This window comes from Lepidochelys kempii, chromosome 3, assembly GCF_965140285.1.
Source record: "Lepidochelys kempii isolate rLepKem1 chromosome 3, rLepKem1.hap1, whole genome shotgun sequence".
Lineage (NCBI taxonomy): Eukaryota > Metazoa > Chordata > Testudines > Cheloniidae > Lepidochelys > Lepidochelys kempii.
Window position 1 is genome coordinate 118,793,651 of NC_136382.1, and position 24,860 is coordinate 118,818,510.

At 39.9% G+C, this 24,860-nt stretch overlaps 1 protein-coding gene across 2 annotated transcripts in view; it reads left to right on the forward strand.

Moving 5' to 3' along the window:
- TIAM2 (TIAM Rac1 associated GEF 2) overlaps positions 1-24,860 on the forward strand; it is a 104,629-nt gene that overhangs the window by 35,338 nt on the left and 44,431 nt on the right. The window contains exons 9-13 of one of the 2 annotated variants that reach the window (XM_073337719.2): positions 1,663-1,827; positions 4,729-4,833; positions 5,671-5,749; positions 7,431-7,523; positions 8,636-8,896. In XM_073337719.2, coding sequence (XP_073193820.1) covers positions 1,663-1,827; positions 4,729-4,833; positions 5,671-5,749; positions 7,431-7,523; positions 8,636-8,896 — 703 coding nt within the window. Of the gene's footprint in view, positions 1-1,662; positions 1,828-4,728; positions 4,834-5,670; positions 5,750-7,430; positions 7,524-8,635; positions 8,897-18,819; positions 18,881-24,860 lie in introns of those variants that run through there. The other variant, XM_073337729.1, reaches the window with a different exon arrangement.

The window sequence follows — 24,860 nt, forward strand, 5'->3', positions numbered from 1 at the left end:
ACGATGATGTTGTTGTTGTTTGTTGAGTGTGGTCATTATGTTTGGTGCTGTGCCAATAGAGAAGGAAACGCAGTCCCTGTCCAAGGGAGCTCCACTATAAGGATTCCATTGTGGCTTTTAATCACAGCCCTGCACTGGGCCCCTGGGGCTGCACAGCCCCTGCAGGTGCTCCAGGCAGAATTGCATCTCCCAGGTTCCAACTGTACAAAAGGCATGCACACACTTTTACCCTTCCCCTGCATAGATGGCTGGCTTTGCTAGCTGGTGGGGAGTGGACAGCGTCATGGCCCCACCTCTGCTTCCCCGCCTACTTTGATGTGGCTCACACCATGGAGCAGATTCTGCACTCAGAGTACGGGAAGCTCTGTTTGTGGTTGGGTTCTTTTCCTTGTGCTCCCTCACAAATCCCCTCTATTGTTTATATGTGCAGAGGCCGACCACAATCTGGCTCAGAGTTCTGACACCTAATACAGTGGTTGAAAGTCTAGTCTCAACACAGTGTAGCTGTATGTTTCTTCTCCTTTGGTGGGTTACTTTTGAATCCTAAAGTGTGGCACAGAAGAAAGGGCAAAGATGAGAAAGATAGTAGCGGGATATTTAAGATGAATCAAATGGTTGTATAAATGTATACAAAATGGCTTTGTGTCATGCATTACCTCCACATTAAAGTTGGTTGTGATTTGCCAGATGTATTTCCTATTTAATGTTGGAAAGAGCTTCAATTTGAGCCTAAGCAGTGAAAGATCACATACTCTTCACTCTCTAACAAACAATATAATCTTAAACTGTAGGTATAGCAGGAGTAGTTTATGCCTCTGCTATGTTGTCTGTGATGTTTCTTGCTCCATAGTGCCCTCTGCTGGAAGACTACGTTAGATTATCCTCTTTTTCTCATTAGAAATACAGTAGAACCACAGAGTTACAAACTGAGCAGTCAACCACAGACACCTCCATTTGGAACTGGAAGTACACAATCAGGCAGCAGCAGAGACCGCCCCCTTCCCCCCAAAGCAGCAAATACAGTAAAATACAGCACTGTGTTAAAAGTAAACTTTTTTTTAAAAAGGGAAAGCAGCATTTTTCTTCTGCATAGTAAAGTTTCAAAGCTGTATTAAGTCAAAGTTCAGGTGGAAACTTTTGAAAGAACAACCACAATGTTTTGTTCAGAGTTACAAACATTTCAGAGTTACGAACAACCTCCATTCCCGAGATGTTTGTAATTCTGAGGTTCTACTGTACAGTGATCTATTCAAAGTCTTTGATAAAATACGGTACTAATTGTTTAATCCTGTTTAAGGCTTTCATTTGTTTACATAGGTATAATTATGTAATCCTATTTAAGACGGTATTCCATTTGTTCACATATGTATAATCTTGCCACATTAGGAGTTAATTTGAACTAGTAACATGATAGGTGAGTGAAATAGTGTCATTTGAATGTAAGAGAAATAATGTAATTAAGTCTCTAGACAAAATCTGGACTAAAGTCAGTGATATTGTATGAGGACTTGTAACGTAATTTGTTCTTGTATGACAGGAAAGAGTTTGTGATACCTTTGCTAAATGCACATAGTACATACCAGTAGCAAACCTGCAGTACAATATATTATTGATATTGTCATATCTCCATGTACTGTTAATTTTCCCCCTTATTTTCAGCAGCAAGTTGATGAATTTTTGAACGTCTACTGTTCTGCATCAGAAAGGGTCCAGAAAGAGAGTACTTGGGAAATCCAAACATATGTTCATTTCTGTGATAGGCCAGGAGTCACGTTAACCCTCAAGCCAGAACACAGAGTGGAAGATGTTTTGTCTTTGGCATGCAAGGTACAGAGTTCTCACAGCTGAAAGCAGCTTGTGAGCTTTAAAAGGCCATCACTTATACTTGTTATTAATTATTCTGATGCTGAAGCAGGGAGAGCCCAGTCACTGAGTCCCAGTGTCCCTGTAATTTAAGGATTCCTCCTGTGCTTCTGGCAGTTGTATTTAAGACTCAGTGGAACCAAAGCATCGGCGTCATGGAGAGCCTTTCAAGCGGTGGCATGGGCATTCATTGATGCCCAAGCTAGCATGCAGTCAAGAATGTTGAAAGAGCAGTAACAGCTGCACCTGTTAATCTACCCATGAGAACTCTTGACATATATCCAGCCTCCCTTTATATCACTTTATATCTATTACAATGAATAGAATTGTTGCATGGAAATTAGCTGTAGAGGAAGGGTGGTAACTGAGTTACCTCTGATGTCACAATGGCCCCACTTAAGAGCTACTTAAACTGTTCCCTTGAGCTTATTCTGTAGCCTATAAAATCATAATAATTAGAAACAATAATCATTAATAACTTTGCTTGATTAGAACCTAATTTCTTCAAATAGAGACTCTGTGTAAGATTTTAGTTCTTTTAAACTATATGGAAAGTTTGGAGTGTCTGCAATATTCCGTTGATAAGATTATTTGGGACAAAGAAAAGACTGACAGATGTTAATTTCTTAAAGGAGCTAGTTGTTTTAATTAATAAATTAACTAATGGATTTATTTATAAATTCTCAAAAAATTTAGCCTATTCTCAGAGTAGGTGCTGTAAGTTTGGGGAGGATACACTGTAGTTTTCATGCAAAACAAAGAGGTTGAATCACTGCTTAAAGGCAAAATAGAACTCAGCATTAACTATGGAGACAAGACCAGAGCATTTACAACACCAAAAATAGTCTAGGGTGTTAATCATCACTTGTGCGAACAGATTGAACTTGACTCTGAGTTTGTGACTCAAACCATTTTCAAATTATAATGGAATAAAACAATAAATCTGGGGTGAAATTGTTTAAAAATCCTGTTACTTGACAATTATGTCCAATTGACTTTACCTCCTGATTAAAAAAACACAACAGAAAACCTCCCCCCACCACCTAGTCTATTTTAGACCAGTGTGAAATTCAAGGAGTGCTGATTCAATTTGCTGAAGTTAAGGAGTACCAGGGCTTCTAAAGGAAAGATAGTCACAACTACTTTCTCTCCATAATAGCTGAACAAAATGATTTCTTTTCTTTTTTTAAAAAATTGGGCATTATCTACATTTTCTAAATTGACACAAGGACAGTGCTTTAGCCAAGTCACAGGGAACCTACACACTGTCACTAAAAAGATATAATTTTGTTATTGCTCATGTTAGTCCCCATTCCTCGTGGATCAATGAGAAGAAAATTAGCCCTTATTTTTAAAAGGAATGGTTGACCCCACCATTTGCAAAAGAGCTAAATTTTAGGAAAGAAGAGCTAGGCTATTTATCCTATAAGACTTTGGTTGACCACCAGATGGCAAGACAGAGCTGAGACATTTGGAACTGGTTTGTCATGTAACACATAGAAGCCCTGCTAAAAGAAATAAAGGGATATAAAATCAAGGGATCTATAAAATAAAGTTTAAAAGTAAATTACTTGTGTTCCTCACTACACTGTTCCAAAATGTCTGTCTGTAGAAAATACTGTTTTGTTATGCCTGTATCACTTCAGTAGTCTAATAGTAAGTTACTTTATTTTAATGTTTTCTTTTAATGAAACCTTTTTCTGTTTTATCTTTTCTTTCTGTTCTGTATGTAAAGTTTTTCATAAGCAGTCTAACACTGAATCCTTTCTGCTACATCTTTTCTGGCTCTTTCCTTCTTACCCTCACCAGAATTGAATGGCAATGTAAGGAATCTTCATTCTTTAACACAACACATTGTTTAAAAAGTGTGGGTGTGGGGGTAAAGTCTGATTTATTTATTTATTATTTATTTATTTATTTTCTCAACCATATTTTGATGGTTTTCACTTATTTGTATTCTGCATACCTAAAACTTTGCATAACACACAGAGAAAGAATATGCATTTTAATATAATTATTTAGAATACAGTGCACACATTACCTATACATTCTATTTACACATAATGAAATATTCAGCTAAACAATCCTTCCTCAGTGGATTAAGATTTCATAAGCTTCAGAGGCTTGTTGGACAGAGGGATGAAATGACCTTAATAGATGCAGAACTGCCTTCTCTTCTGAAACATTGCTCTTTTAATTCTGAAATGCAAGATTTGCTGCAGTAGTCTCGGCAGCGAGCTAAATTTAAGAGAGAGACTCACCAGGGGCTCATCTGTTATAGGTTAGTATCCTTAGGGAGTACTCCCATTCCCCTTTGACTTCCTGCAGATTTAGGTTTTCACTTTGACCACATATGGTGAAAAGTAGGTATTACTCACTGATCATAGATGAAACCTGGCAGTAAAAAGTGCAATAAAAGCAACCCCTTAGGAAATCTCTCTCTCCTAAGAGCCTGTATATGCATATGCATTTTCCTCATCAGAGGTACAGGTTATGTGCAGAACTGAGCTGCGCAGAAGAGCCACAGAAAATGATGAAGATGTGTGCAAGTTCAAAAGGACAGAACAGAGTTCTAAGTTTATTTGAAAACACATAATGACACTTGGTTAATCTAACAGCCAAGATGTAATGTTAATGCAAGTGTTTCCTGAGTATACTTACAAGAAACAGAAAATCACACTGATGTGAGCTGGAACTGTATCATCTAGGCAATACAGACAATACACCACAAAACCAGTTAGAAAATAACTTGTTGAAGATTGCCTTTGCTTAACTTCTAAAGGCTTTGTGTGTATGTGGCTTCTTTGACATCTGGGATTCTGTAAATAAATCATGAATTTCAAATATGTTCTTTTCATCCCTTAGATGAGGCAGCTGGAACCAAGACACTACGGTCTACAACTTAGAAGATTAGTTGATGAAAACATTGAGTATTGTATTCCTGAAGCATATGAATACATACAAGATCAGGCAAGTTTGACTAATTTTAGATAAGAACTTCTCGATACTTGTAGCCACAGCTAGATTATACTCTATGAATGGATCTAGACTGTTCTCAGTGGTAGCAGATGACAGAACAAGGACTAATGGTCTCAAGTTGCAGTGGGGGAGGTTTAGGTTGGATATTAAGAAAAACTTTTTCACTAGGAGAGTGGTGAAACACTGGAATGCGTTACCTAGGGAGGTGGTGGAATCTCCTTCCTTAGAAGTTTTTAAGGTCAGGCTTGACAAAGCCCTGGCTGGGATGATTTAGTTGGGGATTGGTCCTTCTTTGAGCAGGGGGTTGGACTAGATGACCTCCTGAGGTCCCTTCCAACCCTGATATTCTATGATTCTATGAAATGTCTGTGAATTAGATACAAAATGGGACTTTTAGATTAGGTCACTATCACAGGCTGTATTCTGCTACCCATACTCACAATGGATTAAACTCTCCTATGTGCAGAGAACTAGAGATCTAGGGCATCACTTAAGCCTTGGTTTAAGAACTATTTTGAGGGTTTAAGTGGGACTTAATGGTGCCTACGCCTAGTGCTGGTGCTCTGCACATGCGTGAATTTCACCCATTAGGTAATATCTTAGTCTACAGTTAGTCCCACTGAGTTCAGTGATACTTGCAGCATAACACACTTCTCTAATGTGAGTAAAGGTGGCAGAATCTAGCCCTTTGTTAATGGATTATTTAACAATGCGGCTTTTTTTATTAATAATTAAAATGATACTGATTTCAATTATGTATTGAACCTTTGGCTTTTGCAGTCCTACAGTTTCACAGTTTAACAACTTGTGATGTTTTCTCTCTAACAGATATATGATGAAATAGAAATTTTTCCTTTAAATGTTTACCATGTACATCTTACTAAGACTGAGAACATAACTGATTTTGGTAAGTTTTAGTAAAATCCCTCCCAATGATTTTCCTTTTATTTTCTTTGTTCTTTTTGAAGCTTAATTTTTCCTTCCAGGAGCTTTCTCTTTGTTGACAACTTTTGGGCCGCTCCATGTTCAGTATGACAAGTCTGCAGAGTGCACAAGTTAGCACTTTAAGGAAGACCCAAGAATTGCTGCTCATTTGATACTGCTGCTTTTTTTTTTTTTTAAACTCCTGCATTTGGGGGAGCAAGTAAAAGGCTTGCTTACTTCCCAATGCCACTTCATTGACCGGAAAGTAAAAATGCTGCTGAAGTGTTGCAGGCAACTTTCTCATGCTCAACTAAATAGAAATACCCAGCCTACTCTCAAATAAGGAAATATGATTTCCTTTTTGGCAGCAAAACATTCTGTTGACTCTGTGCCAATAGGCTGTCGCTTGACAGAAATTTTAACTGGCTTCTTTTCACTGTGGGAGGTAATGCCTAAGAATATCCTTATGTTTGCTTATTGTGAAATGTGGACTTTAGTCATTCAACTGACAAGAATGAGGAAGGCAGTGGAGAAAAAAGGAAGGAAGATAATACTGTAGAAGGAGAAATAGGAACAGAAAAAATAATAAGTTTCCTGATTCACTCACGTTCAGGCCAATTCATTCCCACTAAGGTAGTCTTTCCATTGATTTTTAAGGGCATGTCTACATGGTGCATTAGTTTGCACCAGGGAGGTGTACATTCTAGCACGTAGTAGTGTGTTGCACACTAATTGGCCTGTGCGGACCCTGCTGGTGCTCACTAAAAGTTCCAGTGTGCCTGTAAATGCAGTCTTGTTTCAAAAAGTATTACAGTAACACTCGCTAGGGAATTTTTAGTCTGTGCCAGCAGTATCCACAGGGTCTAATTAACACACAAGATGCTAGTGCACACTAGAATTCACAACCCTCTAGTGTGGACTAATTCACTATGTAGACCAGCTCTAATGTGAGTTTGATTGTGTCAGTGATTATAGTCTCTCTGAGTCAGGGACTGAGACCAGAAATCTGCGTGTGAGGAACAAAATGGAGAATTCTCATGGTATTGCAGAGAACTCCTTTTCCATCATGCTGACTTCTCATCTCATTCACCTCTTTGTGTCAAACATTCTCAGCTAGAGAAAGGAAACAGCCACTGAGGGGCAGCTCTTCAGGTCAAGGACTTTCTTTTTCTTTTCTTTTTTTAATGTTTGTACAGCATCCATCAGAATGGGGGCCTGGTCCTGATTGTGTCAGTTGTACACAAAAAATGGGTTATAAACATGTAAAAATGATGTGTGTCTTCAGACGCTGTTCTCTCCCAGTTTTTACAAGAAATCATATGAAATCCTCACAATATTTGTCAAAGTGTTTTATAGAGCTTCACTGGATCTGGTGATCTGTATTATTGAAAAGCTATATTGGGCTTATTTGAAAAAACAATAAAATATCTCATAATAACTATTTACATTTCTTTGAAGAGGAAAGAAATTTATATGAGAGCATTTGTCCGTGTGTGTGTGTATACAAGTTGGGAGTGAGAAATGTCACCTCCCTTTTGATTATGTAGATTAAATCTACTGAACATACAAAACTAAATGAGAAATACCTGACCAGAAATTCACCTGATTGTTGTTTTAAGCAGACCAAGTGGTAAGGGTAAAACCATCTTTATTCTTAATTCCAGGGTTTGCAGTCACAGCTCAAGTTGTTGAAAACCAGCATCTCACTCATATACTCATAAGTGATGTCCTTCCAGATGGACTGGCTTACAAAGAAGGTTTGTGTCATGGCTGTACTAAGCACTGTTACGTTTTTCATTACTTTTTATTAAGTAGCAAACGTTAGGGAGCTTTAAAATTGTCTGAAAATAGTTCTTTGCTTCTACTACCCTTGGTCTTCTTGCTTGATCACCATGTACAGTAGATGAAGCCTAGGTAAGATTATTTACATAAAGTGGCCGAGGAACCCTTCTAACAAGAGGTGAAGTGAAAAGAATGCTTGTCTACACTTGGGGCAAAATCTGCTCCCACACTAAATGTTGGGATCTGTACAGGGACAGAAGAGAGAAATTCTCCACCTCACACGGTGGAACCTCCACGGCTGAATTAACCTCCATGGCTCTTAGCCAACCATTTGCCTGCAACAAGCAGCGATGTATGCAACAGGCTGGCTCCCAAAGAACTACCTTGTGCATTACATTGCAGGGTATCACTGAAGTTTTCTACTTTGTGGTGCTCATGGACCGTACGCCTCCTCATCAGCCTCTTAACATCTCACCTTCCCCTCCACACTGCTGAACTGCATCAATTCTGCTGTGTTTGGCACTGCCTGCAAAGGAAGGGGAGAATTATTCCCTTAGTCATCTGGAGTGCAGTGGCCAACTGGCTGTTGCTGATCCTAAAATGTACAAGTTGCCACTATTTAGATCTAACTGAACTCTCCCATAAAAACTTCACTTGTTAGATTTCCCTGTTGCAATTTTGCAAGAATGAACAAATCAGCGTGATAAAGCTCCTTGTGTTTCCTGAACTGGGATCCTAAAATAAGAGTTATTTTGCCTATAGGCTTTTCAGGATGCTGAGGGCCACCTTAAAATGAACTCCTGGTCTGAGAGTCTGTGTGATTCTTCTGTCATACCCTTTTCTAAAGCTGCATGTCAGAGTCATCCTGCTTTAGCCTTTGAGTAGAAACAACCATGTCATAGGTGGCACAACAAATAGCCAATCCTGCAGTCATGGCGCGCACACAAAACTCCCTCTGACTCCAGTGGGATAACTGCAGGATTAGGTCATTTGTATAAAAATATGTATAATCAAAATGCAATACAATTTGTTTTGTAGCCCTGTTCTTCAGTGCTCCAGTATTTTCTTTCCTTTCTCATTCTCCCAGGGGTGAGAGTGGGCAATGAAATCTTGATTATAAACGGAGAGGCTGTGTCTGATCTTGACCTCAGGCAGATGGAGTTATTGTTTTCCGAGAGAAGTGTCACGCTCACGGTGAGAGCAAGTCATTATGGCCCTAAGCGAGCATTATGTACGTCGTGGTCAGTTGGCGACATTTCCAGGGACCCGAAAAGCTTGTTACCCCCTCCTAACCAGTCACAGCTCCTGGAAGAATTTCTGGATAACTTCAAAAAGAATACTGCAAATGGTGAGGAGATGATGATGATGATTGTATTTTTCCCTGGCCAGTCAGTTATTTTAAAACTAGTTTTGCTTTTTTTTTTTAAATCCATTAAAAAAAATTATTCTCATGCTACAAGAGAAAAATCCAGATATAAACGGTGTAAAATCCATTTAAATTTCACGCATTTCTGTAATTAGAGTGATTTCCTGAGAGTAGCAATGAAACAGAAAATGATCATTTCTACAGGAAAATTATGTTCTTTTAACCTATTCCACTGTATCATCCCAGTAATGCCAAGTACTCTGTTTTGCAATGTCAAGGCTACCCAGTATAACCATATGTGAGCATCAAAAGTTGAAATGGTATCGTTTTTAGGAGTAGAAGTTTTGCCGTATGTTTTAATATGCTTCATTTGTGCAACTTACCATGTACATTTAGGGCATTATGAAAATAATAACAATAATCCCGCTGAAAATGGAGACATTTTACAGCAGCCTTTCCCACCAATCAGTGTTTTCTTTAATGCATTCCAGGAGAATACAGGTATCCGCTTTATATAAATGTATTTTTTACCTTGAGACACTTTTAATGTGATTATTCAGCTGCCTTCTCTGTGAATTTCTCAATCCTATTGTCATACTAACTATCAGATATAGGAAGTATGCTAAATGAGGGTGAGATTGTGGCCATATTCTGTATCGAAGAAGAAGATGGGGGAGGGTGCAAGGATCTTTAGTGCTAGGACTGGCTAGCATCATGGACACCCATAAATGGTCAGGAAGGAGGTGAGTGTATCATCCTGTTTTCTGCCCTACCAGCTAGTAGAAGGCAGCTCATACTGCTGCACACCCTCAAGGATTGTAGCAGTGGGCACACTCCCCTTGGGTCTGAGCCAGTGCCTATAGAAGTCAATGGGAGCCGGATCATACCCCTAGAGCACTATTGAGCTCTGTCAAACATTCTCTCCTCATCCCACCCCCAAGTCCGTGGTAGGCCAATGCCAGTTTTACTCATCATCTCATGGACTTGTTGGTCTAAATAAGAGTGAGTGGGGACTGCAGGACTTGGCCTTTTGTGAACTGAAACATTCTATCAAATGCCACATCACAAACAAGCAGTATAAACATTACTGTGATTGAGACTGCCCTGTTGTGTTGAAGAAATCTGTTTTGTGATGTCAACATGTTTTTAAGATACTGCTTGAAATATAAAGTATTTTGGGGGTATTTGCTTCCCTGGAAAACTGTGCCTATAAGATATAAGCAGATTTAACTCAATGTATCATGAATGGGGGGAAAAGGTGCAATTCCCTCTTTATACATCTGGAGGATGCTTTTAAAATTCCCCAGGAAACCTAGATCAAAGTCATTGCTGCGTGAGGGACAGGAAGTCCTCTTTGTGCTTAATTGTGGAGGCAAGTGTTTTCTGATCTTAATCTTGGCATGATTTAAAAAAAAAGAATAAAAGAATCACAAAGGAGAAGTTGATAGGTTGGATTTAATTATAAAGTAACTTTTTGGGTCATCTTTGAAATAAAAAAAATAATTTCTGATTACAAGATTTGTGATACCCTCGGTAGCATCTCTCTTGGGGCCTTAGTTCAATTTAAAATACCATTAAATTGACTATTGGCATATAAAAGCTAGTGTCATTAAAACAAAAATTATGATGGAACTAATTAATTAGTTATATTAGGGCCACTACTCAGCTTGTTGGTTTGATATTACAGGCCAGCATTACCTGGAGTATTCAGTATAATAAACGTATGTGTCCATTTACCAGATTCATTATTTCTCAGAGACAAATTTGCAACTTCGGTTAATTTCCAGATATTCCATTATAATAAGATATTGCTAGAGTATGTTTCATACTCTAGGCACTAAAGTGTATATGCTTATCTGATTAAGAAAGCAGTTAAGGCAGACTGGTTTACCTTGAAATGGGGGTGGCAGAGCGGGAAGGGGAAATGGTTCTAACTCAAGCTCTGTGAGAAAGTCTGTCATCTAATTTGGTTCATGTAGATCACTGGTTCCCACACTGGGATTCGCAAACCCCAGGGGTTCGCAGAATGTTACAGGGGGTTCACCAGCAAAATTTCACTCATGGTGGCCAGAGGACCCTGGGCATTGGAGGCAGCAGGTGGGATCCAGTTGCAGGGCAGACAGCCCGAGCCCCAGGGAGAGCGGGGCCTGGCAGTTGGGGCTGGCAGCCCGAGCCCCGGCAGTCAGCGGGACCTGCAGCCCAAGCTCAGTGGAGCTCAGTTAACCGGGGCGGTCAACAGGATCCAGCAGCAGGAGCCCCACAGAGTGTGAAGGAAATTTTAAACTTAAATTCCTGGAAATATTCATTTTTAGGAGGAGGTTCACGAGATTTCACAATTTAGCGAAAGGGGTTCGCGGGCTGTTAAAGTTTGGGAACCACTGATGTAGAAACAAAAGAAAGTGGTGCTACTTTGACTTAAATAGGTAATCTTAATGGGTTTCATCCTTGTATTCTCTTTTTATTTATAAATAACTTGGGTGTAGTAGTCTGAACCCAGGCTTGTGTGCCAGAGACTCCTTAGTTCTAACTCTGGCTCTGATACTGTTACCCTGGGTGGTATTAATTGAGTCACTTAGACCACAGTTGGAATTTTTTGGTTCCTTATAATGTCCAACTTGAAACAACCTGAGCCGCCTTTTCAGAGATACTGAGCACCCACAGCTCCTTAGAAAGTCAGGAAGATTAGCATGTGCTGAGCACTTCTGAAAGACAAACACCTGTTGTCTCAAATTGGGCAGAGGCCACATTGGAATATGTTGGTCTTAATCTTTCTACTCCCCCATTTATAAAAAGCAGATGATTATACCTAGAAGTTCTGAGAGGAAGATGAGAGAATTAGTTAAGTTGTGTAAGGTGTTTGAAAATGAAAAGTGCCTCAGAGTATTATTAGAGAGACAAGGTGGGTGAGCTACTATCTTTTACTGGATCAACTTCTGTTGAGGGGGGGGAGAGAAGCTTTTGAGCTACACAGAGCTCTTCTTCAGGTCTGGGAAATATACTCCAAGTGCATTATTATCCTATAGGACTAAATGCTGATACCCTTAGGCTATGTCTACATTTATGGCAGCATGTAGAGTACAAGCATTACACATGTATCTGTACTCCACAGTGAAACATACTGGCAGTGGTGAGCTGCCAGAGCCTTTCCCCACTGCCTCCCCCCTGTGAGAGTCTTTCCCTGCCCCTGCAGCCTTTCACTACAGCAGGGAAAGGCTTCAGCAGGGGAGAGGCAGAGCAACACTACATTGCTAAAAATAGCAGCGTAGGCACTAATGTGGGTAGTGGGAGGCAGTACTTAGGTGGGTAAGGTGTGAGACCTGGGGAGTTCAGGCATGTACTGCACTCCCCTTGCCTTTACCGAGCCTCACTGCCTACACTCCTATTTATACCCATGCTAGCTGGGTGTGCAGTGCCTATCCTCTACACACACTGCTGTAAGCGTAGACCTACCTTTAGTCATGCTGGGTAACAACATCTGGCCTATAATGAAGCAGAAGTTACTATAAAGTAATCTTTTGAAAAACACTAACTTCATTTAGCTTTAGTGATATGGTTTGTCTGAGTTTTCATTTATATGCTTATAACTCCTTAATGTCTTTATGACGAATGCAGTTTCCTACCTAATCCCTTGCATTGCAGATGTGACATTTTACCTTGTGTCAAAATCTGGCAATTTTGAGCAAAGAGAAGGGAAGAAAAGTGATTGGTTTGCCACTGCTAAAAAAACCAGGCATTGGAAGTTCAGTTTTCTATAAGAGTGATTCATTTCCTTCAGGAGACCTGAACTCGGCTGTGGCAGTGTATACAGCCTCTCCGATGCTATAATCTGACTTCCCATGTGGCAGCATGCACTTGCTGCTGAGCCACCTGTTTATACTGGAAAAGAAATAAAATGAAACACTGAAAACCCAATTAGCTGAGCAACTAAGTTTGCACCAAGTTCTCTGTCCTAAGGAAGTTAAACAAATATTTGTAAAGAGGTAATAAAAATGAGGGAATTAGGATGGAATTTTTCCTGCCATGGAAAATATAGACTTGCCCCATTTCTACATGCTGTAGATGATGGAGAAATAAACAGTAGAGTTAATGACAAGAATTGAATACTATGTATGCTAGTGTTTAATGTGTCTATTTTTTTAATTAATGAATCTTCTGCTGACATCTGAAGCATGAGCTACAAACAGAGGTTGATCTGAATAGGTTTAAATCTCTATTACAGAGCCGTTTTCAGGAAATGATTTGTTGTTACAATATCTCAAGATCTTCATTGCCTCAAATTCAAATTTGCCATACAGACACTCAGATAACAAGGTGTTGCATAAATGCCTAGACTAGGCTGACCAGAAAGCAAGTGTGAAAAATTTGGACTGGGGGTGAAGGGTTATAGGTACCTATATAAGACAAAGCCCCGAATAATGGGACTGTTCATATAAAATTGGAATGTCTGGTCACCCTAGCCTAGACAGATAAATACCTTCAAGAGGGATGTCCCCCTCTTGACTTCTTCAGAGTCTAATTAGTTTTCTCTAATAAAGATCAGGTAGCCCTGCTCCTATAGAGCTTCCATCAGAAAGATCATTGAGTCCAGAGCATTTCTCATTCTCGAAGTCTTCTATGTCTCACATTATAATAGTATTAAGAAAAAGAGAGAAAATGAGTTGGAAGAACTTCAAGCTGGTAAACTCATCGCTTCCAGTAGCAGACTCTGACTGAAGCACTAGCTTTTGCCAGTTTCACAGCAGCCCACGTCTCTTTCTGTCTCCCTCCATCTGTTGATTCAGATCTTTCAGTAAATCTGTGAAATATTCCTCACTTACACTGATGGCTTTTTGTAAAACACTGCCTTGAGATGAAAATAGATAAAATTACCCCAGAGTTAACATTTACATAATGTAGTTCTTCCTGAGGAAATTACCTTGCTCCTGTGTCTTTTGTTTGTGTTCCATGCATTTAAACATTGTTTATTCTTTGAGTAGTGTGTCTACGGGTGCTTCACTGTAGGTCTGCCTACGGGTGCTTCACTGTAGGTCTGCCTGTGTCCCTGCACTGCTGATCAGAGAACTTCGGTAGCAGTGTCTGTTGGGCCCGCACATGCACTGTCTCTCCTTGGGCTGCACCACGAGGCTAGCCAGTGCACATGGGCTAACTGTCCTCAGTTCGTTCTTGACTACCCTTGGCTAGAGACGCAGTCAATAGCAGTCTGTTAAGACTATCATCTTAATCAATTTACCTATGGATACTTAGTCTCCTAGTTGTATTTCTAGCTGTAGTTTTCCCCCTTTCTTTATTTTACCCTTAAAAATAAAAAATAAAGTTTATTTTTCTTCCCACATTTTCTCCCCCGTTGGGAGCCCTTTCTCCCAACAGGATGTGCCTGGTTTGCTGGGCTTCAAGAAGTGCCTCACTTGTAAAGAGACGATCCCAATCATGGATAAGCAGTGTGCATTCACTGCCTTGGGGAAGGCCACACAACAGAAATGTGGTCTTTACCAACAGCTCCAGCCAAGATCCTGCAAAGACAGCTCTGCCAGAAGATTATCTTCATGGAGGCAGTTCTCCAACCCCAGTAGCCTGGTAGACATGAGTCTTCCTACAGCCTTCTATATCTAGGGGCTGCAGGTTGAAGAAGCAGGCTGCGGACCCCTTTCACAAATCTTCTAAAAAGAAAGCGGGAAGCCCCCATAGTGAGCCCCGAGATAACTGCAAGCAATAATTATCTCACTCAGTATCTTCAGCACTGAGGTCATCTCGGTCCGGTACCCTTAGCTTATGGAAACAGACAGTAAGCATGGCTCATGGACCTGATGGGTACAGGCACAGAGTCATCGGCACCAAAGGACAGGAGTAAACACTTCTTTAAAAAGATGCTCCCAGTCCATGAGCCCACATCAGTACTGCCAGCGGTGGCTCAACCGACACAAGAGTGACTGGTGCGGACGACATCCCGTCTCCCTGGCACTGCAACTGACACCAGGATGATCGGTACAGGGGGAACTCCGCCATCAAGAGGCCTCTACATGCCAGATGCACTGGAGTCCCCTCCTCTTGGTACCAAGAGCCTCTACAGAGCATGGGAAATATCCCCCACCAATGCCATGCCCCTCCACTCTTTTGCAAGGGTTCAGACAGCAACCCTGAGGAGGTAGTGTTGCAGTACTTTTCCCAAGCTCCATATGGTGCTCGCTACCAACAGAGCCCAAGGATATACCCACAGATGACCCCACCACCACCAACATGGTATGGCCCCCCATGGGTGCTACCACTGGGCTTTATCCCACCCTCCCCCCCAATGGCCATATTGGGACGGTTGGGCAGTGCACCACCAACATGCTTCTCAAACTCTGAGCCTTGCCCGAGAACTCTTGAGGCACACTCACTTCAGAACCACCTCGAGATTTAGAGGAACAGGAAGTTGGTACTGAGGAGAAAGAGACTCCGAGGACCATACCCTCCTCCTCTCCAGATGAAGCTGTCATGCCTTCTCTACCATCTTTGGTGGATGAGTTTGAGCTCTTTCAGGAACTGGCAAAGAGGGTGTCAGATACTGGCAGAGGGTGTCCAGATTCATTGGAGGAAGTCAATAATACCTACCGTCAATTCCTTGATATTCTCTATTCTTCAGCCTCCTCAAAGATTGCCCTCCCAATTAATGCGATCAGTAAGATATATAGATATACATAGATACAACTATTCTTTAAGAAAGGTATATCTCACAAGGTATTTGTTTTGTATAAAGATGCTGATACATCCCAAAGGCATACTGAGAAGCCAATCTTTAACCAGTCAAAATAGTATGACTTAAGTAACCATAAGGACTGGTTATCTTATGGTTGGCAGTTGCACAGAGAAAGTTTCACGTGTGAAGTGGTCCTACTAACCTTGTCACTGAGGTGTAGGGAATTATCAGGTACTGTTACTGAAGTGTATACAGCTGTTTTGTATGATTTCATTAATTGTTATCAGCAATTGGTGATTGCCCAAACAAATGAATCAAAAATGACTTCATGTTGCTGCATTAAACAAAAATAGAATCATCAAGGAGTATGAAAAGACTTTACATAAAGACTTTGTTCTAATGTCAAAATGGACATTTTTGCAGACAATTGAAAGTGCTGCTTTAAAAAAAAGCATAGAGTTGTGTGAAGTTGGAACGTGTTGCGAAGGAACCACAGAAAATAACTTGCTGAAATAGGTTGCTGACTGGAGCAAAGCCAGAGGTGTTCAACATATGGGCCAACACATCTTACACAAACTGGTATGACACAAGATGTTTTGCACAAAAATTTTGCAGACACAATGTTGCAAGAAACAAAGAAAACCTTGTTTTCTCATTGGTTGATTAAAAGAGACACAACTTGTATTCTGGCTAGACATTTCAAATCTTCATCAGAAGAAGCCTCAGTTACTTTCTGATTGGTCCTCACTAGCTTTGCCAACAAGAGGAACCAGGCCATGTCACCAACAGAAAATATATAAAATGCCCTGTATTGTTCAACATGTTTCGTCATGAAGCCAAAACATCTGAATGAGAGAGACTGTGAGCAGGACTTTCACTGTCCGGCCTGCAAGAGCACTCTGTTTGGCAATAGCTAAAGTCTTGTCTGACAACAGCCCGTGAACTCTATCTTTTAATTGCCTATCTAGGGAAACCACTGTGAAATCTGGAAAGAGAATAGGAATACAGCTGTCACAACACCTGGAGTGAATTACCTGAATGAACTTTCTATTTTGAGTAACCAGTCATTGCAACTGCGAAGCTGAGCTAGAGAACTTGCCTTCATGCCAGCTCCAACTGATAAGTAGTGAATGGCTTTTATACATGTATTGTTTACCCAAGTGACAGTTTTGTTATGCGAGGCTAAATGCATCTCAGAAAGTATGTTCCTGACTTAAAACCTGCTGAATTACTAAAATCTCTTACATGCACTTGCTACACTAACAAGTTTAATTTTAGTTGTCTAGAAGTTATGCCAGCTCAATAAGTAATTGAGTGTGTTGAGGGTGGAGAAACTCAGTACACTAACTAAGCCTAGTGCTATTTGAATCAGGAGACTGGGCTTCCCCACAGCAAAAGTTAACTGTGAGAAACGCTGAGTGTTTCAGAGGTCAGCCCAGAAATCACACAGATATTGTGGTCAACAGAACAGATAGCTTGTTAGACAAAAGGAGGAAGAATCTTTGAATTGGCTTGTAAGCTGCAGGTTTACCCACTATTTGAACCTTTGTTTAAAGTAACATGAGAGCATATTGAATTGAAATTCCAGAGAAATTAAAATATCTTCAAAGTTATTATCTGCTTATTATGTTCTGGGTGTAATGTGTGATACGTAGTTTTGTGTGTGTATAAGTGGCAAAGCTTGGCTATCAGTATCACCTTGGCAAGATAATTTTGGGCTGAATTGACAATACTTTGATAATTAAGTAACCTGTCTAATTTCTGAATTCTACTAAGAATTGTTTTGGCTGAACTAACGTGAGCAGTTCTATAATTCTATTAGCAGATAAACTTGATAGGAGATTAATAAGGATCTACATTTAAGGATCCATCGTTCCATGCTGATAACACACTCGCTTGCCCACATAATTGTAGACCTAGGATAAAATTTTGCCTTTGTAAAAAGGTTGTAAGAAAGCCTGGAATTAACTAAACTGATTTATTATCTATTGAAAATTGTAACATCCCATGTTGAGTTTAGTTTTTCACATTGTGAACATTATCATCTAACCATCTTTATTTTGGCTTCTGTAATTTTTTATCTGCTTTAAAAGTTATTTTGGCTAGTACAACTCATAAATTTATAATAATTCTCCAGACTATACTTTAAGAAACTCTGATCCAAAGAACAGTGAAAAACTTAGTGGCAGTAACTGGGTTAATTTAATTACTTACCTGTTGTGTTCTCCTCATACCTGAGAATTGCTAAATTTTTGCTGAGCTCCTGCAACTTATCTTGAAGTCAAGAGAGAGCCCAAAGACTCTCAGGATTTGGCTCTAAGTTAGAAACCTGTTCAGGAGGTGCCTTGTCTAAACTTTGTTTTAAATCTCTTCTCAAAGTCGTTAGTTTACATCATGAGCAGCTATCACTCAGAATAAGCAATTTTCATATGCTGCATTGTGTAGCGACAGGGTACTAGAGTAAGAATGGATGGACTTCTTCATATGAAACTAAGGAGAATGACTTGGGTTGGAGTAATATCTTTCATGTTCAGTTTTCTAGGGGAATCTAGGCTTCCCCTTCTCTCTCCATTTAGTGCATAACTACTTGTGTTACAGGTTATGCAATTTTTCTCTCTGGCTTGACTTCACAAAGAACCTGATCACCCTCTCTTCTGTAGGAGAGGATCACCTCAGCAGGAGATCTTTCCTTCAGGGAACAGGATGTGCCCCATCTTTGCCCACAAACACACACGACTCCCCATAGATTCTGCTCCCAAACTCAGTGGATCCCCTGCCGTTGATAAAGGACTTGAATGGCATCCAGACGGAAGCCCTGTGCTTCTGTGTAAAAGCACTGGGGTCCTCTGCCTCCTGTCTGATTCTGTTGCAATAAAGCTTCATTGAAACCTCCATTACCAAGAATTCCCCAGTCACCACAGTTTCTGGACACATCTCCCTCCCGCAAGGGGATTTCCCAGCATAGAAGAGGGCTTTGAACAGTTAATGCACCCTAAGGCTATGGCTTAGCTGTCTGCTGAATTTTCCACAAGTGTGCTTTGCCTCCCCCCCCCCACCCCCCGCAGAAGCTTACCTTCTTTTTCCCACCCCTTCCCAGCTGCAGTCAAAATTTTCATAGAAGGCTCTCTCTGGTCCCTACGCAGGAAAATGTAGAGATGACTGACTGCAGCAAGGATGGGAGAAACCATGCAGAATGCCCCCTTCATGAAGATAACCAGGAAAATGATGTGGACCAAAGAACTTAAAAGGCCTGATTCTTCAGATCTGATGCAGACATCTCATTCATTTTAGTGAGTTTTGCTTGCATCAGATCTAAGTGACTGGATCCCAAGTATTTTAGTGAATATTTATTAAACTCAAGTATCTTCTTTAAGAAAACAAAAAAGTTTCTCTTGTAAATTACTCTATAAGACATTTTTCTGGATCAAACAACACCTTCACGCGTCCTTCCATTTAGATGCAGCTTCAGGTACGTAACAGTTATAATTTGAAGGAAGGAGGATAAGAAGATATATGCTTTAATCAAAAGTAAATATACTCTTTTAAGTTCTTGTAATTTTATTGCAAAAGAGTATCTCTACTGTTTGAAAATATGAAATAGTTTTACTTTTCAGTAGAATAAGATGCAGTTATCTGCCAGGCTGAACTATTTAATTTGAAGTTATGAATTCTGCTCTCTAGGGAGCATTGTTAGAATTTACCACACTGATATTTCTGTTCTCCAAGCTGTGGTGGAATGCTTCATCTACCACTCCCTGACTCTTTTTCAATAGATATTGAGGAACTAAGACCACGAAGGCTTTGCAGCTTCCTGAGATTTGTCTGAGGCCATACAATGACTTTTACCAGAGACTTTGGAAACATTCTTTCCAGACTTCTGGAACCTTGCCTTTCTCTTGGCTGTATCATTTGTTAGACGAATAAAAGGAATTTGCAGGCTTTCATAACTGACCATTCTTGAGAATAACAACAAAACCCCCCCAAAAAATGCTGCTTTCCATACCCCTGAATTAGTGTCTTTACACAAAAGCAGTTTCTAACTTCCATGTTATGGAAAGTCTGTGTCATAGATCAGGCCACAGAGAAAGAAGGAATCCTATGTTAAATATTGGCTGTGTTACAAGCAGTGTCTAAAGCATGCACAATCATTCAAGAAACTCATTGAATTGATTGTTTCCCGCACAACAGACTGGGGCTACTAATTCTTAATATATAGTACAATATAATAATTTTGCCAAGTTGCAAATAAAAATGATCTGAAATGTGGTTCTAGCAAGTTTATCTATGCTGTGCCTCCAAACAATGCCATTTTGTAGGCATATTGCCCTACTATGTCTCGTGTGTCTCACAGAAACCAGCTCAGATACGCTGGTGCAGTGCAGCTATTTTGCTTTGAGCTAGCAGCAGTATCTGGGCATAGGGATGGTGTTACCATCCATGATCCCTTCACCCTGGGGAGCCTATAGTGGAATAGAGCTCATGTAGCAATTATTACACCACTATTCTTCCACCCTCTCTGCTGAGAGTGTGGGAGGGGACCAGAGCATGGTTGGGATCCCCATGCTTCCTGCAGATTCCAGGCTGTGGTATCAGTACCTTGGGTCTCCTGGCAGCCAGTGTAACTTCAAGCAGCTCACAGGCTGCTCTAAGTTATGGTGAAGAACTGGCTGGCCACCCAGCCAGCCCAAAGTTGGGGGAGCACAATGACTATCTTTGTACTCCCAGTCTCCTCCTGAGTTGTATTGTGTACTATAGCCAACGATCTAAACCATCATCTATAAGGGTGAGTGGATATTTCAGTCCCCATGCCTGTTCACATCTTGACTTCTCTGCTGAGACTATCTCTGACTGGTGCAAATTAGTACCAGTTGTGATAATGATTTTACTTGGTCTGCTAGAAACTGGGCTGGGACCATCATCTCATTTTAGATAGGCCACCAAATTTTCTTCAGATACTACAGAACTATGAGCAAGCATAGTAGCATTTCCTGAGGCAACAATTATTTCTGCAAACAGCCTATCACACTACAACCAGTTAATGAGATCTGGCTCTCTGCCGTGGAGGAAATAGACTGAGGCCATCACAACTGGTTTCTATCTGTTGCTTGTAAACCTTTTCTAAGGTGTCTAAAGCATCCATTTTCTTCTCATCCCAGTACAAATCAGGAGTAACTCCAGTGTTAGTTACACCCATGCAAAATCAGTGAAAGAGGACAATCAGGCCCTTTGGTCTCAGCAAGCTTTTTAAACTTTTTTAGTCCTAAGTAATGCACAAGTGATGAAAGTCTGCTTGTTTGTACTGAAGCCTGTCTGTTCTTCTTTGCTGTCTATCTTAGGGTTTCCATAACACCTATCACCATAGTGTCTAAGTCAATGGGCCTCAACCCGCAGCCCTCAGGCCACTTGTGTCCCGATCAGCACACCTGACATCCTCAGGGCCATTTAGGTTGTATATATATTGTGCAGCTGTGGCCCACATAGAGAGAGCTGCACCTGAGGCCCACAGTGGTAAATAGATTGAGAACCATTGGTCTAAGTGCTCCTCAGATAAATCAAGTCTTCATGGTGAGGTCCTCAGTCTATTTCATGAGTCTTCTGCTCTTCTCCCTTCCCCAGTAGATGAGGTTTTTTTTAGGGGTAGGTGTATGTATTTTTGTTTGCTTGCTCTTCACCTCCCCTTCTTCCATTAGGTTTGCAAGAGCAGGGAGGAAGACAGGATTCTTGTTGGAGAGGAGATATAAGAGGAGAAGCAGGACCAAAATCTGCTTAGCTACAAAACCTATGAGCAGAAAGCACTGAAGTTGATGATTATTCTTCAGGAGTGCTTGAAGAGTTAAATAATTTCTTTTAAAAGACTTATTTTATTTTATATTTCTTTTAAAAAACTTATTAAAACTTAACTTAAATTTTGTCATTTATTTTTAAGGAGCATAAGAGCTTGTTAACCTTGTACCAAGTTTGATAAAGACTATATTATATCCACTTCTTTTCCCTGGGAAGGAATCCTCTACAGCCCTCCCTTCCAAACACCCCCATTTATCCTATTTACACCCTCCATTACTGAGACATTTCATTGCAGTCACCCCATTCTTGCCAGGACTGCCTTTGAAGTCTGTCAGGACTGCTTCTTAACCTGACAGGAGGCTAGTGTGAAGCGATGCACGGAACCTCTCCCACTTCCCAAAGCTGAGCATGCTGTCTCCACAGCACTCTGAGCCTGTTTGGAGAGTGAGACTGGGTACAGCTAATTTTGCTGTGCCATCTGTTCCTTTATTATATGGAGTTTGGTGAAGTTTTTCACCAACTGGCTGTTGTCTATAATAGAGTAGCAGGTTGAAACATGCTGCCTTCTATTTTCCCCTTGGGATAGGAGGAGGCTTCCCCAGCTACAAGACTCTTGACGTTTGGTAACACTTGATGTGCTGACGATGAGTGTTAGATATTTTTCAAATTGGTCAGAAAATTTAAAATAGAACAAGTCCTGAATGAAGTATTGTGAAAAAAGATTCTAATAGGCTGATAGTTAGAGACAATGTTCCCTGTTACTACTTGCTCCCTTGATAACTTGCAGTGGGAGGATGAATTGGTAAAAACGGCATGGACTGGAATGTAATTAAGACTTCTTTGTTAATTAAATGGACAAAGGAGATTGGTGACATTTACACTGGTTGATGGTTTCTTTGTGGTAGATGAAGTCGCTTGCCGGATGGCTGATGTTGACGTATTCAAGTTGATTTCCTTTAGTTTCCTGACTAGGAATATAGCATAAGAATGCTGCTGCCTCAGATGTCTGCATGGGATATGCTTCCATTGTATCTTAACTCAGTCTTTTGAATAATTTCCATATTGACTTCTGCGTGTATAACTGCAGAGATGCAAGGGCTGAAATTTCCTTACATGTGCGATATTCTTGGACACTACACATGTATTTGCCTTTCTCATGGATTATCCCATCTGTGCACTATCTGCCCTGCTTTAATTGAATAATTAATAGTAAATAACTGACTTAGGAAGCATATTTTCTTTTCAGTTCTAGTGGTGGTTACATTATCATTTCTCTTGAATGATGGTGAGTCATGTATCTGCCTGCTAGCATGACAAAACATAGCATAAGTAATGTAATTAGGAAAGGAGCTTATCAAAACATTTGTGCACATTGGGCCAAATACAAGATGTGCCGAGCACCCATAGCTCCCATTGGAGTTGTTGGTAACTCTGGGTGCTGAGAGCTGCTCAGTACAAATTTTAGGTTGTATAGTTTGTTTCATTGTTGACTTCAGGTTCCATTTGATAGCTTGAATATTAAAACCCTTCTCATCTGTAAATGTGACATTCTCCAAGAGAATTTTCTTTTACTTTTGGGGTCAGGAGGGTGAGGGGTGTGCAGCTTTTAGCCATGTGGCTGATGATGTTGCTGCCTATCTGACCTTTGGGACCAGTTCTGATGGCACACAAGAGCACAATCAAAGGATGTTTTGCATTCATCACAAAAGGAAGAAATAAGAGGTTACAAATTCCAGACCAATTGACAGGCCATATCCTTCCTTCCCAGTGTTAGTATGGTATCCAACTTTTACTCCATCATAATATTCCCAAAATGGGCTCCTTCCCTGGTAGTAAAACTTTATTGTAATTAGAGCTGTCGATTAATCGCAGTTAACTCACGCGATTAACTCAAAAAAAATGAACTGCGATTGAAAAAAATTAATCACAATTAATCGCACTACTAAACAATAGAATACCAATTGAAACTTATTAAATATTTTTGGATGTTTTTCTGCATTTTCAAATATATTGATTTCTATTACAACAAAGAATACAAACTGTACAGTGTTCACTTTAGATTATTTTTATTACAAATATTTGCACTGTAAAAATGATAAAAGAAATATAATTTTTTAATTCGCCTCATACAATACAATTTTATTGTGAAAATGTAACTTACAAATGTAGATTTTTCTTGTTACATAATTGCAGTCAAAAACAAAACCAGTGTAAAACTTTAGAGCCTACAAGTCCACTCACTTTGTTCAGCCAATTGCTAAGACAAACAAGTTTGTTTACATTTATGGGAGACACTGCTGGCTGCTTTGTATTTACGATGTCACCTGAAAGTGAGAACAGGCATTCACATGGCACTGTTGTAGATGGCATTACAAGATATTTACGTGCCAGATGTACTGATCTTGCAGTCCCGGCTACGACAGTGCCATGCGAATGCCTGTTCTCACTTTCAGGTGACATTGTAAACAAAACATGGGCAGCATTATCTCCTGTAAATTGTAACCAAACTTGTTTGTCTGAGCGATTGGCTGAAGTAGGGCTGAGTGGACTTGTAGGTTCTAAAGTTTTGCATTGTTTTATATTTGAATGCAGTTATTTTTTGTACATAATTCTACATCTGTAAGTTTGACTTTCATTATAAAGAGATTGCACTCTCCAGTACTTGTATTAGGTAAATTGAAATATACTATTTCTTTTGTTTTTTTTACAGTGCAAATATTTGTAATCAAAATTAAATATAAAGTGAGTACTGTACACTTTGTATTCTGTGTTGTAATTGAAATAAATATATTTGAAAACGTAGAAATCATCCAAAAATATTTAAATAAATGGTATTTTATTATTGTTTAACAGTGCAATTAACCGCACTCTTAATTTTTGTAATTGCTTGACAGCGCTAATTGTAACCTTTTAAAAAAAATTATTATTTTTTCAAATTTAAATTGTGGTTACATCCTTTGCCCCAACCACAATCAGGCCATGTTGTGCTAACAGTAAATGCTGTGTAACTATATGAGAAGACATAGTCATTGCACTGAAAAAAAAATCTTAAAACTCAAAAGACAAAATACGTGTGTGGGGGGCAGAATACTCAAGCAAACTGGTCGGGGTGATGAATAGTGTCTCTCATAAGATTTATGTTTCTGCTTCGTACCTGACTGCTCTATTTTCCTTGTCTTTTCCTTTATTTTTTGGTGGAAGTTTTGATCGTTGCCTATTTATTTGTTCTGTTAATTTTAGCTCTCTCTCATTTAATTTTCTTATTTTTTTATAGTTTTTTCTTCCTTTATTATTTTCCTTAGGTATTCTGTTTAACATTTCTGTACAGCACCAATTGCATTTTATACAGCAATTAAGGGAACAGTCCCTCCCCTCAGCAGGTAATTAGCTGAGGCTCCGATCCTGCAAAGGCATCTCACCCCACCCGTGCGGAATCCCACTCAAGTCTGGTGTGCATATAGGGATGTTTTAATTGTTTCACTGCTT